This window comes from Bemisia tabaci, chromosome 8 (assembly GCF_918797505.1).
Source record: "Bemisia tabaci chromosome 8, PGI_BMITA_v3".
NCBI classification, from domain to species: Eukaryota; Metazoa; Arthropoda; class Insecta; order Hemiptera; family Aleyrodidae; genus Bemisia; species Bemisia tabaci.
Genome location: NC_092800.1, coordinates 43,147,656 through 43,163,295, shown reverse-complemented (window position 1 = coordinate 43,163,295; position 15,640 = coordinate 43,147,656). Strand labels below are relative to the sequence as shown.

Sequence of the window (15,640 nt, the reverse complement as noted above, 5' to 3'; positions counted from 1 at the left end):
GAGTATTTTTTCTTGTCAATGTTTTCAAGAGTCTGGACTCTAGATCCAATGTGTTTTTTTTCCAGTGTAGGTATTGCCTTGCTGATAAGAACAAAGGTGATATTCCTAGCCCTTCTCATCGTATTACTAAGGAGACTATACCTGGTCTTAAAATTAACATTAGTATAGAAATTCTAAACATAATTGAATTATTTTTTTTTTTAATATAAAATTGAGTATAAACTAAGATTCTAGTTGTAAATATTGTAACTATTGAAATAAATACTTAAATTCCGGAATCACAACTCCGGAATTTTTTAACATTTGATTCCGAAAGTAATGGAAGTATCGCGGACTATTTCTTCTGAAAAATGCCGACGATAAGGGAATTTTCTCAATTTGAATCGTGGAAATAATGGAAGTATCAGGGATTTTCCTTGTCGATAGTTGCTGGACACCCCATAATTCCCGTTTCTAGCTATGATAAAATAACGCGTTGGATTGAACCTCTACTTTTCGTGTAGTGATTGTGGCGTGAGCGAAGATTTGAAGGCGTTTTGTTATTTTCAGAAAACGGGATGAGCCTGTTCGCAGTTGCGGCGCACGAATTCGGGCATTCGTTGGGACTGAGCCATTCCTCCGTGGCCGATGCTCTCATGTTTCCCTATTACAAGGGCATCTCTGGCGATTACGATCTCCCCAACGATGACCGCCTTGCCATACAAATTCTTTACGGTAAGTTCACCCTGACGGTAGAATGACACGCAAAAATCCCGTTTTCAGATTTGTAGAGCTATCAGGAAGTAGCGTCGCTTGCTATCGCTTCCAAAACGACGGATGCGTCGTTCCCAACCCTTCCAACTACTGTATATGGATCGCATTTAGCAGAAAGGAACCAAGCCACATCAGCTATTGCCAACTTTAAATGGGCAATTTAATTTTTTACGAGAGAACGTTTGTTCGGATTCTTTTGAATATTTTAAGGAATTTGCTTCGTACTATGGAGAAAATTCACTGAAATTTGCACGAAAATCCGCACAACCGTTTTCACGTAACAAATTAAACTGCCCAATTACATTTGGCAATAGCTGATGTGGCTTGGTTCCTTTCTGTTCAACGCGGTCTATATATAATCATACATTTTTTTTGTAATTTACCAAGCACTACATTACACAAGTATGCAGAAGATGGTCACATTCTGCTGTCTTACCTAACATGGACCAAATTAGACCCTTTTTTATTGAGAAAAATTTAGTCCACCCTGAATTTCTTGAACAATTTCTACAAGTCTAGATGATTAGGGGTTTGCCGCCACCCCCTCCCCCTGGGGGCGTTTATGAGTTTATATTACAAAGTAAGATTACGAATAATTTTACGAAGACTAGAGGAATTTTTAGTAAAATTTTCCGCTCAAACAACTTCTACTTGCATTTACTGGGAAACTTTATGTATTTCATCCAAATATTTGGATAATTTTATTCAGAGTGCAATATTTTTTTTAAAAATAATTTTTCATCAAAGTAAATTTGGCAACATTTAAACCCTTTCCCTTAGCTTAGCCAGGGTGGCATGAAATACAAGAAAGAAATGAAAATTGGAAATTTCAGTAAAATTTCACGAAGCCGTGAATTATTCATTATTTTTCAGGGGGAAGAGTGTAAACATTGGTGGGCCCAGCAATTTGGCAACATTGTCTCTCTTCCATTTAAACATGAAGAAATGTATCGATTCTTGGAGGGGCCAGATGCTCCAACAAGAATCGATTGTTTAGCATAGGTTTAAATGGAGAAAATCTGGTATTGCCCAATTGCTGGATCCTCCTTTAAGTATAAAACCCGCACTCAAACACACATATTAGATAAAAGTCACAATTCTTACATTTTGCCACGGAGAAAAAACCTCGTGCGTGAGACCCGAAGTTTAGGTCATATGGATCTCTGAAGTTTTCAGATTGAGCATCTGAACACTTTAGGTCTAGCTGTCGCGGTTCGGATCACACATCTGAAGTACTTCAGATGTGAGAACCGAAGTTTTTCGGATGTGAAAACCGAAGTACTTCAGATGTAAGAACTGAAGTTTCAGATGTGTGATCCAAACCTCAGCAGCTGGACCATAAGTGTTCGGATGCTCAATCCGAAAACTTCAGAGATCCATATGACCTAAACTTCAGGTCCCACGCACGAAGTTTTTTTCTCCGTGCGAAGCATGCAGAGGAACCGGTGTTTTTTTTCATATCTTTCATACATTTCTGAAATTTTACGAAATATCTCACGTGAAATTTCGAGATTTTACATCTCATGAAATTTTGCCACCCTGATGAATAGCAGTATCCCACCCTTTGATTCTGTGGCCAAATTTTCAGGACGTGGCTCTGTTTCAGGATCCCGCGATGACAAGATGTGGGCCCACATCCCGGAGTACCGACCCAGCGTGGACAACGGCAACGGTCTGTTCCCGGGTCACCGGGCCGGGGGCCACCACCCCCATCCCCATCCCCACACGCCGGCAACGGAGGACCCCCGCAGGAGGCACCCCACCCCACCCCGCACCACCCCCACCACCACGACAACCACGACGACGACCACCACCACAACAACGACAACTACACCAAGGCCGACGACTCGCCCGACTAGACCCGTATATCGGCGACCCTACAACCCCCACGGTCCGGCCTACCAACCCCCCGTTCCGCTCCCACCGCAACCCCAGAAGCCGGACACATGCGACACCTCCTACGACGCGGTCGCTGTCATCAGGCGAGAAACCTTCATCTTCAAAGACAAGGTAGGCCAAAGAGCAAATTAATTGCATTTTGCAAGAAGGAACCAAGAGCCTATTCTGCCGTGCTAAAAAAGAATACCGTATGAGCATTCAGGCGTTCCCAAATTTCCTCTGGCAAATCACTAATTTCTAGGACAATTTTTGAACATTTTCTTCCAATTTCTCAGATAATATTGTTACTAAATCGATCTAAAGTGTTTGAAAATTTTAAGGAAATATATTCATAATTTTCCTCAATAATAAACATTTTATCGAAGGAAATTTGGCAACTCTCGAATATGTTCATACGGCGATCTTCCTTAGCACGGTAGTATTGGGGATACTCAGTTAGACTCCATTTTGCAATTTGGAACTCCAATCTCTGGCTCAAGAATCAGCAGTTGTGTCATCAGTTTCCCTATGCATATATATGTCGTAGGCAGTCAGCAATCGCAGGCAATTTGCAAGCTCTGTACTTGTCAATTCGTCAAATTGCAATTACAGGAACATCAATATAGTAAAGGTTTCCATAGCGAAGAAATTCATGGCACGACCTCAGCTAGGAACGCCTTCAAATCCAGCGATACTCTCCGCTTTGCCAAGGAGTTAGTTTAGTTGCTGAACCAAACCAACGATTATTGATTACATTTCACGAACTCACGAGTGTGCTAACTGGTACCATGCATTCAAGAAGAAGGGGATAACGTATATATTTGAATTCAAAGCATAATAATTACTACTTCCATCTCGTTTTTTCACTTTAAAATTTTTTAATTTGTTGATTCAACACAAACAGATTGCAATGTGCCGGCGATTGCTAATTGCCTACGACATAAATAAGTAAGCGTTTTTTATGTATCAGCCAGAAGTTAAGATAGTAGCTCAGTTCATTATCATTCCTAATTCAATTATTTCAAAAATGTATCTTAGCTCCTTTTTTATTCAGAAAATTCTTTGTAAAGTCCTAATACCTGAAGGCTGGCATTTAGTGATCCATCCCCAGCTTCCTTAAAACGTTCACCATTTTTCATTCACGGTATCCATTTTTTTGGAAAAAATTCCAGTATATTTGGAGAATCGGTGATAAAGGACTCTATCCCGGATATCCAGCCTTGACAGAGCGACTGTGGCAGAACCTTCCTCCTAACTTCACCCACATCGACGCCGTGTATGAGAGACTTGACAAAAAAATCGTATTTTTCATCGGTAAGAAAACATTATGATCAATCACTCACTAATTCTCTAACGCCAACGGCATGCATCTCTCGCTAATTTCCTTTCCACCTTTGAGGTGAAGTCTTTTACCTCGATGAGCTCATCACCGTATTTCACCTTTCTCAGTGACTCCATTATCCAGAGAGATTTGATTGATGCGTGATGGATGATATATAATCAAAACGGCCCGGTTGTTGGTACCTATTTTGCCGATTCTGAAATCATAAACAATTTCCCTGTAGCAGAAATTCAGGAGACCGGTTGTTCTTGCCGGGATTGCGAAATTTTCATTATACTGAGCGTCACACACTTGATCGAGTCAGTGGGAGAGGTAAGACAGGCTCTGGAAACTTTGAAATCTTATATTTTCTAAAATATAAAACAAAAAGTTTCAGAATGGTTTCATTGTTTTCTTTTTTGGGAAATTTCCCTACAGGAACACCCCTTTTTTGTGCGCACCTTTTTTGTCCAGTAGTTTACGCCCACACGTAAAATAAGCAACAGTCACTTGGTCCATGCGTTATATTTTAGTCGGTATGTAAAATTATACTTATTGACAATATGGAAATGAGAAATTGAGAGAGAAGGAGGTGTTGTTATGATTGCTCATTTTCTCGATGAAATGTTATTACTTTCTCCTTTTGAATCATCTTTTTAAATTGTCATTGGTGAATATTTGGTTTTATTTCTATCCTTAAAATATTCGATGTACAATATACCTTATATATGTGAAGGTACTTTTTTTATTTTTTATTTTTTCTTTGCGAAATTATTACTTTATTTTGAAAACATTTATATTTTTAAAACGTGGCAAATATTTGTAAAACCTTTTCCAAGCGACATTAATCTCAATGAGCCGCAGTTGTGCCGTCAGAAACTGCAAAAATGAATAAAAGAGGAAAAAAAAACCAAGAAGCACGCAATCTTCAGTTTTAACCCATTTGTACATCGATCTTTTAGAGTCAAATACGTCAAATTTTGAGCGTTTCGTTGCGCGTACACCTCGCTGCAGCACGATAAAAGCACAAAATGTAAAAGAAAAAATTAAAGTGCTTTGGAAATCATTAAATTTGACACGGAACCACCAATATTTAAAAAACACACTTTATATTATTATTCTCCTTTGATAAATTGATACATATTTTTTCCCCATCAATTTAAATGAGAATAATCAATGCAGAGTGTGCAAACATTTCAAAATCATGAGTTAAAAAACCCTGACTTTGTGAGTGGAAACCTAAGTGGATACTTCACGCATTGCACAATGCTTGATGTATCCACTTAGGTTTGTAGGCACCAGTGCGTCGCCGCTCCGCTTTGTGTTAGGCTCTAATATTTAATCTCGCGGAGTCAGCGTTTTTCAACTCATGATTTTCAAATGTTTGCTCACTCTGTATGGACTATTCTCATTTTAATTGATGAAAAAAAAAAAAACATGTTTTAAAGGAAAATATAATGTGTTTTGTAAATATTAAGGTAGTTCCGTATCAAACTTAATGAGTTCCAAAGCACACGAATTTCTACACAATTTCTTATAGCCTTCAATTCTTTCTTATATCGCGCTGCCAGCGCGAGAGGCTCACTGGCGCCTACAAACCTAAGTGGATACTTCACGCATTGCACAATGCTTGAAGTATCCACTTAGGTTTGTAGGCGCCGATGCGCGTTGCCCGCCGTGCGGCGGCGCCTGAAGCAACTATTTCACAACAGCGGTGTTGCACAGTATTATACGAAATTGAACGTATCAAGAATGACAGGCATCCTTTAAAAGTACAGATCTTTCCTCGCAAAATAAATCAAGATACTTATCGTACACAGGAAAAGTTTAAGAGCCTTTTGCTGAGGCAAATATAGAGGTTTATCCGGCTCAGGTTTAACAAGGTGGGAATTTCTTGAAAGATAATTAAGTCCTGTTACACCAAAGAGGTGTAGAGAGTTTTAGTGAATTTTGTCTCATGGAATTGACGCTCCCCCATTTTTACCAAAACTCTCAACTATATATTATTCTCCGTTTTACCAAACAGACAAAACAAAAAAACATGCAAACCCTCATTCTTCCAAGACATTATGAATTTTCATCCAAAAACGTCGTGAGCAATTGTCGTTTGTATTTACATGTGGGCCAATTAACTTTGGGTCTTAACTGGCACGTGGACTAAAATTCCCGTGTTGAAAAGACGCGTGGACGTAAATTACTGGAAAAAACAGGTGCGCGGACAAAAAATCGTTGACGAAATGTCCTATAACCTCATCTAATACATAGAACTGAAAACACTGTATGTAACATGCGAGAATACTGCCTATGAGAAGTTTGCCTTCAATATACCCGGATAGGCAACAAAGCTACTGCGGAGCGCGAATAGTTATCTATTCAGATAATACACATATACTCCGCTTCATGATTCAACTCAACCGTGTATGCTGTTAGTGAATTTTGTCTTCGATTTTGATGGATAGGCATCAAGCTTCACGCATACCGGAAAGCAGGGATAGTTATCTATCCGAATATTAAACCGTCACCCAGCTCTATTCTTTGACTGAACCAATACATGAAATGTCATATTATTCGATCCCTTATCAAGTCCGCTATCGCATCGCTCCTCCGACGTAAGGGCGTATCTCCTTTTTCAAATGAGCCCCGGAAAGTATGGTGCCATATGGGCAACAGGGCTCAAGTGGAAATCAAGATACACCCTTACGTCAGAGGAACGACGATTGTAAGTGATGAGACTGCCATATTCTCTATTTTGAGCGTAAATGGAGATGTTGCATGTGTGAGGAATTTGCGATTTGACTGTTGATTCTTTTGTAAAAGTTCGCGAGAAACACGATGGTGCCACTGGTTTTCTCTGAAATCAACTCTCAAGCTCAAAAAAAGCTCTCAAGTTGAGGCCAAAATGGAGGGATATCCCACCCTACCCTAAGAGTCCACGTCTACATCAAGACAAACTCTCCATGCAAAGATAGGGAGCAAATACATTGACAGGGCTGCCACTTTATTTGGGGACTCCAAAACTGAAAACACGGCAACCCTGCTAATGTATTTGCTCCCTATCTTTGCATGGAGAGTTTGTTTTAATGTAGAGGTGGACTCTCAGGGTAGGGTGGGATATCCCCTCCATTTTGGCCTCAACTTGAGGGCTTTTTTTGAGCTTGGGAGTTGATTTTAGAGAAAACCAGTGGCACCATCGTGTTTCTCGAGAACTTTTACGTAAGAATCAACAGTCAAATCGCAAATTCCTCACACATGCAACATCTCCATTACGTGCATTTAACAAAGGAAGTTTAACATACCGGCCGCTTCCTTCACTAAGGTAGTACGTAAATAATTTAGACCAAGCATCCGTAAAATAAATCATGAAATCTAATTCCACGTCTCCAAGAAAAATCCCAACAGGTCATTTTCCAGCCACAGGTTTGTCAGAAAGTTGATGCTAAAAGCTTACAATCCTGGTAATCTATCTTATTTGTGTTATTCTCAGTATTAGTTTTATGTAAATTATTCGAAACTCCCTTTTGTGTTCAACAGGGAAATACTTCTACGTGTTTGATGCGAATGTTTTGATGCATGGATACCCCAAACCTCTGACAGAACTAGGCCTTCCACCAACCCTGGAGAAGGTCGACGCGGCATTTATTTGGGGTTACAACAGCAAAACCTACTTTTTTAGTGAAACGATGTATTGGAAGTAAGTGACACTCTCTGTTCCCGTGTAAAAATAATTTTGTCAAATACATTTTTATCACTATCTCCTGATTCTGATTTTGAACATATTCCCAGCGGGCCAATTGTTGAAATTTGTAGACAAAGCTACAGACAAAGAAGACTGAAGGGATATGGAGGGCTCCTGTTGGTAGTGTTGGTGTAGGCGGGACGATGGTGGTGGTTACAATGGACAAAGGAGGTAGGTAATAATAGACTTCACTGGAAAAAAAACACATTGTGTCTAGAGTCCAGACTCTTGAAAACATTGACAAGAAAAAGGACTCTTGATTCAATCAGATTTAAGCTTAAATCAAAAGGAAATCCGCTCAAATTAAGAGGCTGGGTTCTTGATTTAAGCTTAAATCTGATTGAATCAGGAGTATTTTTTCTTGTCGATGTTTTTAAGAGTCTGGACTCTAGATCCAATGTGTTTTTTTCCAGTATAACTAAGGCAACCCACGAGAGACCCTATATTGTAATCCCTTAATAAGCCCTTAGGCTATAACAATCACCCATTTCAACCAATGGGATCGCTCTCTGATTTCTGTGTTTAAATGATCAATTTTCCACCGTGCCCAAAGTGCCTCCATAAAGAAAACAGATATTATGATGATTAAATTTGGAATCTGTCGGTGGGTTCATTAGACTTACTATGCACCTTGATTTGATCTCTTGATTCGATGCCAACATAAGTTCCCACGATTTTTTTTCTTACTTTCCAATTTATATTATTTATCTTCATGAAGCTGCCTAGTACTTTCCTCAAACAAATCATTAATAAAATGACTGTTCGGCAGATTTGATGAAGAATTGGGACGCGTGGAACTGGACTACCCACGAGACATGTCCATTTGGCGCGGAGTTGGCTACTACATCGACACTGTATTTCAGTGGAATGACAGTAAGTAGAAAATATGAGCATGAAATAGAATCAGTTAAGATGATCAACCCTACTTCTTGTCTTCATATTCAAGACTTAGAACATTTCATTTGTTTTTAAGGGTTGAATTAAAACGGGAGAGAAGGAAAATCAATGCCATCATAACACCGAGCCTAGAAATTGGCTAAATGTATGTAGATAAGTCTGTTGAACAAGAAATAAAGTCAATCCCGTAGAATTGTTTTTATTAAAATCGCACAAAAATCACGTTGAAGACATCAGGAATGCCTTATCCCTCAACTCGAAAGTGTACTCCATATCAGAGGCATTTTCAATTAAACCGCAGAGCCGGATTTATTTACTTACCGCCCATGGGCCGCCTGTATTTTGCCGCCCCCTTCTCATACGTTTTGAAACATCAATAAAAACAATCAAGTGAACGTGCCGGAGGGGGAGGGGTTCATAAGACGCGTTTACTCGTGTTGGACACATTTTTTCGAGAGCCCTGTCAACACTATACTAGCAAAAGTTCACGGAACTTGGCGCGAGAGATAAGTTCCGTAAACCTATCTCTGTGTGGACAAGGCCTTCCATCTATGTGAAATGAACGAAAAAATTATGAAAGAACAAATATACATGTGGTTTAATAATTTTAACTTCCGCCGACGCGCCGCGCTGACCGCACTGTGTTAGGCGCAATGCGTGAAGTATTCACGCAGTCTTGTAGGCGCTATGCGTTTCACGCCGACCGCTGCGCGCTGCTGACCGCACTGTGTTTGACGCAATGCATGAAGTATTCATACAGTCTTGTAGGCGCTATGCGTTTCACGCTGCCCGCTGCTCACCGCAGCGACTGCACTGTCTTTGACGCAATGCGTGAAGTATACATGCAATCTTGTAGGCGCTAATATGTGTTACATGCCGACCGCCACACCGAGGGCTACTCCTTTTCATCTAAAGTATGATTGCTCTCTGCGCCGCGCCGTTCCAGACCAAATTCCGTGTTCGGTTTCTCTCTTAGTCTTAAATGGACTAATGAATGGTGCTGTCTATTATATCACAGAAAGACGACAAACTTAGAAAACTTTTGTTTTTGCAACTTAAGGAAATAACGAGAGAACAACCAAAACCACTGATAGAAACAGTTTTTGAATTAAATTGTATGGTGGGGCTGCTTCGCAGCCCCTTATTTTTCCTGTACACTTTTCACTTTCACATGTTTTTTTTTTTTTTTTTTTTATTTATTTTCATTTAATTTTCTGTTTTGTCTTTGAATCGGGTCTAATTATTTTTTTGAGAGAATAAATATAACAAATGTTTTCAAAAATTGTAATTTTATTTAGTAAACTTTAAACTAAAATTTTGTTTTAATCTTCATACAAAATTATTTTTTCGGTTTTACATTTGTTTTCAAACTAATTTTAAAGAAGATCTTTTTTTATTTTTTAAATACTTTGCTTTTTTTTCGATTAAATTGTTGATTCTTCTTTTGCCATTTCTGTCCTGCTTTTCTTCCTATATTTCCTACAACTTTGCTCTTCTTCTTTCCTCCTTTTGTCTTTTCTTTTTTTGCTTCTTCTTTTTCTTCTTCAGTAGCTGTTCCTTCTGGTTCTTCTTCTTTTTCTGCTCCTGTTTTAACTTCATCTAATTTTTCCGCTTTTTCTTCTTCGTTTTTTCCATGTTCAGTCTGCATTCTGGTTCCGGTAATAAACTTACCTATATATGGATCCTTGAACTTTAAAGCAATAAGGTCCATCACCCGGAATATCAATTCGATTTGCAGAGAAAGAGGCAAAAGCAACAGCACTATTATAATTTCTGATATGCTTTATGAAATTTGGAGAATATAAAAATAATGATTTCAAATCGGTATTTGTCCGAATACTCGGTAAAGAAATTAAGCCATTTTGGCAGCAGTTATTAAAATGACCATTGGACATTTCACCCTGAAAATGGCGAGCATCACAATGATGACAAATTATATTCATTGAACCGACTGAAAATTTGGTAACAAAATTTTCATCAAAGTTCTGATCATCAATTTTATACTTCCGAAATGAAGAAATGAAACTTTGATTTTCTATACTAATAACAGAGTTAAGTTCTTGCTTCACTAAACGAACATGCAAAGAATTCTGGAAAACGCGACCACGTTTTGGAGGACGACCGCCTCGGTCATTGAAAATTTCACTCATAACAACTGTTAAATTTAAAATTAAAATTAGTAAAAATTATTATTATTTTAACAAAATCTTAACTGAAAAGTTCAATTTTTAAATTAAAAAAAATAAATCAGAAGAAAAAGGATGAAATGAAAATGGAAATTAATAATAAACATATTTATACACATTGAAAAGAAACAGCGTGAAAAGTTCTGATCGGAAATGAGAAAAAAAACGTGGAGGTTATTGACTTAAGGAGGAAAAATTGGCAATAGGAAAAAGATGGAACCAATCATGAAAAACCGTAAAAAAAAAAAAAAAAAAAAAAAACGCGGGAAAAGAAAAATGTAAGTTGATGGCAGTTGAGTGTTGGAAGTAACCTCACTTAATGATGATTGTTGAATGAAAACAGCTGATAAAAAGGCAGCAAACGGTAAAGTAAGATGCGTAGCAACAAAACTTTTCCGAAAAACAAAAAAAAAAAAACCCCACTTCCCCTCATCCAATTTATGAGTTTTTAGGGATTTAAAAATCGGGGACGAACCCCAGAAAATAATTTATAGTTTTCCCGAAGCATTGAGAACAACACCTTTCAAATGAACCAACGCCCCTCGCAATTAGTACAGTGGTTGATTCACAATTTCATTCTATTTTTCAAATTAAATATTAAGTGCTTCGCAGCCCCTTATTTTTCCTGTACACTTTTCACTTTCACATTTTTTTTTTTTTTTTATTTATTTTCATTTAATTTTCTGTTTTGTCTTTGAATCGGGTCTAATTATTTCTTTGAGAGAATAAATATAACAAATGTTTTCAAAAATTGTAATTTTATTTAGTAAACTTTAAACTAAAATTTTGTTTTAATCTTCATACAAAATTATTTTTTAGGTTTTACATTTGTTTTCAAACTAATTTTAAAGAAGATCTTTTTTTATTTTTTAAATGCATCCGGAATGCAGCTGCATTCCGGATGCGTTAAGGGGTGGGAAGGAGGGAGGGACGGACTGAGAAACTGAAAAAAGTACGTTACGTAACGGTAAATATTAAATAAACTTACATATATATGGATCCTTGAAATTTAAAGCAATAAGGTCCATCACCCGGAATATCAATTCGATTTACAGAGAAAGAGGCAAAAGCAACAGCACTATTATAATTTCTGATATGCTTTATGAAATTTGGAGAATATAAAAATAATGATTTCAAATCGGTATTTGTCCGAATACTCGTTAAAGAAATTAAGCCATTTTGGCAGCAGTTATTAAAATGACCATTGGACATGTCACCCTGAAAATGGCGAGCATCACAATGATGACAAATTATATTCATTGAACCGACTGAAAATTTGGTAACAAAATTTTCATCAAAGTTCTGATCATCAATTTTATACTTCCGAAATGAAGAAATGAAACTTTGATTTTCTATACTAATAACAGAGTTAAGTTCTTGCTTCACTAAACGAACATGCGAAGAATTCTGGAAAACGCGACCACGTTTTGGAGGACGACCGCCTCGGTCATTGAAAATTTCACTCATAACAACTGTTAAATTTAAAATTAAAATTAGTAAAAATTATTATTATTTTAACAAAATCATAACTGAAAAGTTCAATTTTTAAATTAAAAAAAATAAATCAGAAGAAAAAGGATGAAATGAAAATGGAAATTAATAATAAACATATTTATACACATTGAAAAGAAACAGCGTGAAAAGTTCTGATCGGAAATGAGAAAAAAAACTTGGAGGTTATTGCCTTAATGAGGAAAAATTGGCAATTCATGTCTTTCTCTAAGCGAATCTGATTGCCGCCAACTTAAAATAAAAAGAGCCCCAGACGCAGTTTTGGGGATGCGCAGTACTTAATCGCAAATTGGACGTGTTTCTGCCTAATGGAACTATGTGCATTAAGATATGAGCCCTGAGACCCATATGAATTTATGCATAAAAGGGCTCACGTCATAATGCACATAGTTCCGTCAGGCAGAAATACGTCCAATTTTAAGCTCAGAAAGTAGGGTTTGAGTGCCTCTTAGTTAATCTTTTGATTTTATTATTTTGTGCATAGTTCTTTTTACCACAAATACGTCCAGTCGATTCAGTCCGATTTTCTTTGCTCGTCTTCCAGGTCGCACGTACTTTTTCAAAGGGAAAGGATTCTGGAAATTCGACGATTTGCGGATGCGCGTAGAGAACGAGCAGCCACGGCCATCAGCTCAGTTTTGGATGGGTTGTCCCCCCAACCCGAAGAACCCAACCAAGGACAGACTTGCCTCTGAGGGCCGTAAGAATAAGTCAAAAAGCGACCCCAACGCCTCCTCAAAATCTGCCGAATCAATGACTGCCATACTCTTCATGCTCATCCTTCATTTTGTATACGTTCATCATTTGTAATCGATGCTGCCATCATGCTGTGAAATAGCCCTTCCTAGCACCGCCGCACGGTGGATCGAGTCAAATAGAGAGATTGGACACGGAACTTTTGACCAAAACTGCAAATTTTGATGTTTAATTCGTCACATTTTAAATTTTAAGGAGCGCCTGCAGACGAAAATTTAACGAGGAAACCAATGGAACCACTTTCAGAACCTCAACGTTTTGTATAAACGGAGTTATAAGCGTTTAAAGTTCCCAAATTTTGTCCGACCTCCTATTGACTTGGTCCATTGTGCGCTGGGTATTGAGAAAGAACGCCATATGAGCATTTGAATCTCGCCAAGTTTTCTCCGTTTAAAAATTTATTCTTTCGAGAATGAGTGATTTTTTATTTTTAAAAAAATCCCTTCGAAGTTTCAGGTACATATAGTCTTGCGATTTTAATGGTTTGAATAGTCAAGGAAGAAATGGATACACTGTACAGAAAATGATAAGAAAAAACAACGCAATAGTGTGCAATACACCCAAAAAATGGCTATGATAAGGCTACATAGATATAATGAACGCAGCTAGGACTTTTAACAAGGCAAAATACATGCCCATTTTTAACTGGGAAAAAGCTAAAACTTAAAAAAATAAAACAAGGAAAAGAGCATACAACTGACCGAGATAGCTGACTTGCTTTGATTCCTATCCCGGTCAGTTTCAAGCATAGAGGCGGATCCAGCAATTTGGCAACATCGAATTTTCTCCATTGAAACTTGTGTTAAATAATCGATTCTTGTCGGAGCACCTGGCTCCTTCAAGAATCGATACAATTCCATATGTTTAAATGGAGGAAAGAATGTTGCCAATTTGCTGGATCCGCCACTTTCAAGCTCAATTTTGTGTTTTAATTTTTTATAACGTTTGCTTTTTTCTAGTTCAGAGCGTGCATGCAATTAGCCCCATGCGTCCTGGTTCTGTTTATTTTGAGTGTAATTTCAGAAGGAAATACACTATTTTTTTTTCATTCCGCCCTGTCATACCCATTTTTAATGTATTTTTCTCGCACTGTACGGTTGTATCTTATCAGAGAAAATGTGGCAACGTCTAAATATTCATACGGTGTTTTTCTGTAATTCGGCAGATTAATACTCTGACCTCATTGGAGTGAGACGAGGACACTAATAGCTCTCTAAATATATGTGTACCAAATTTGTACTTCTTGGGCCGTATGTATACTTTCGATATGTATTGCTGAATTCTTTAGGCAATTTTACGTATTCATTTAAATCCTCTCTCTTGCTCATCCTCTTCAATGACGACTTCTCAGTGCAATAATCAGTTGGGTGTGTCATCATTGAAAAGACAAGATACATCTAGTTTCAAACTTTCATAACCTCCTAATTTTTTAACTGATGTTTTAGCAAAGATTAAAATTGAAATGACGCCTCTTTAGCAAGAAGTTTACCTAGACGGATGAACTGTCTCAGGTGAAAATGTTTTAATCTCTTATGACGTTAAAATGTTTGATTCAACTTGACATCTGAGACTTAAGGCTATTAGCGGCCAAAGTAATGTGTTAGATCTTTACGGCTTCAATAAAACTTGACTCAGCATACACTGATTCTGTCACAATTGTGTTCGTTTGGGAAGTGGCTTCATGATTTTTTACAGTTTATTCCCGAGAGTTATTCACTAACTTCGTTCCTTTGTTTTCCCTCCTCCAATAAAGACACGTGGACGAAGTAATGTACATTTTAATTTTAATTAATTCAACGTTCAAACAAAAAGCAGTTCACAGAATTCTTTCGTCGAAAAAATTATGTGAGCTCAAGGTGTATGAAGTCTCGGGTCATCGGCCATAGGAACCAAAAATACTTTGAAGTGCGTTTATAGCCCGTCCGCTAACTTCTACACCTGGCTGAGTTCTTGAATGCATGCAATTTCAAATGAAGCAATTTGTCAAATTCGACCTAACAAGTTCAGACGGGAGAGAAAATTAAAGGAACCTTATTTTTAAATGACTCTCGCATTTTTTGTTCAACCTTTTGCATTTACTTCTTGAATTGTGATATTAAAATACATAATTTTTATACTATATTGTAAAGACAATGGAAAGTGTGATAAAATAGACTAAAACCAAAAAAACACGGCTTTTTTCTCTACATATACATATAATTCTTTTCCTACCTCACTTCTATAATTTTTAATGGTTGATTCATTTTTAGCTCTGCCCATCTCATTAGGATACAAAGAAATATTTCATTGGAGGTACAGAAAATGAACATTCATCGAAAACCACATTTAGTCAATTCTCCAACAAAGGAACGTAACACCATTTCATATTGCAAATTGGTTCAAACTATTAATAGGGGATTATGATTAAAATTTCTGACCAAAATTTTGCTGATTTTTGCGTCTGAAGAATAATTAGTGAAATTTATAGCTAGGCACGCCCTAAAATTGTCTTATAAACAACTTGCCGATGGAAATTTTGCAATGTTGAAATGAAGTTGCGCTCTTTCGCCTGGAGCATATGAGGGGTTTGGAGGACGAGGCGCATAAGCGCAGTTTTTGCTA

The 15,640-nt window shown here is 37.5% G+C and overlaps 1 protein-coding gene across 3 annotated transcripts in view; it reads left to right on the top strand.

Annotated features, from left to right (window-relative positions):
• LOC109030472 (matrix metalloproteinase-2) overlaps positions 1-15,230 on the top strand; it is a 364,259-nt gene extending 349,029 nt beyond the window's left edge. For all 3 annotated transcript variants that reach the window (XM_072303226.1, XM_072303227.1, XM_072303225.1), the window contains 6 exons: positions 550-714; positions 2,360-2,763; positions 3,804-3,945; positions 7,484-7,643; positions 8,458-8,561; positions 12,828-15,230. In XM_072303226.1, the coding sequence (XP_072159327.1) occupies positions 550-714; positions 2,360-2,763; positions 3,804-3,945; positions 7,484-7,643; positions 8,458-8,561; positions 12,828-13,093 (1,241 nt within the window). In that variant the 3' untranslated portion in view covers positions 13,094-15,230. The remainder of the gene's footprint in view (positions 1-549; positions 715-2,359; positions 2,764-3,803; positions 3,946-7,483; positions 7,644-8,457; positions 8,562-12,827) is intronic.
• The last annotated feature ends 410 nt before the right edge of the window (positions 15,231-15,640 follow it).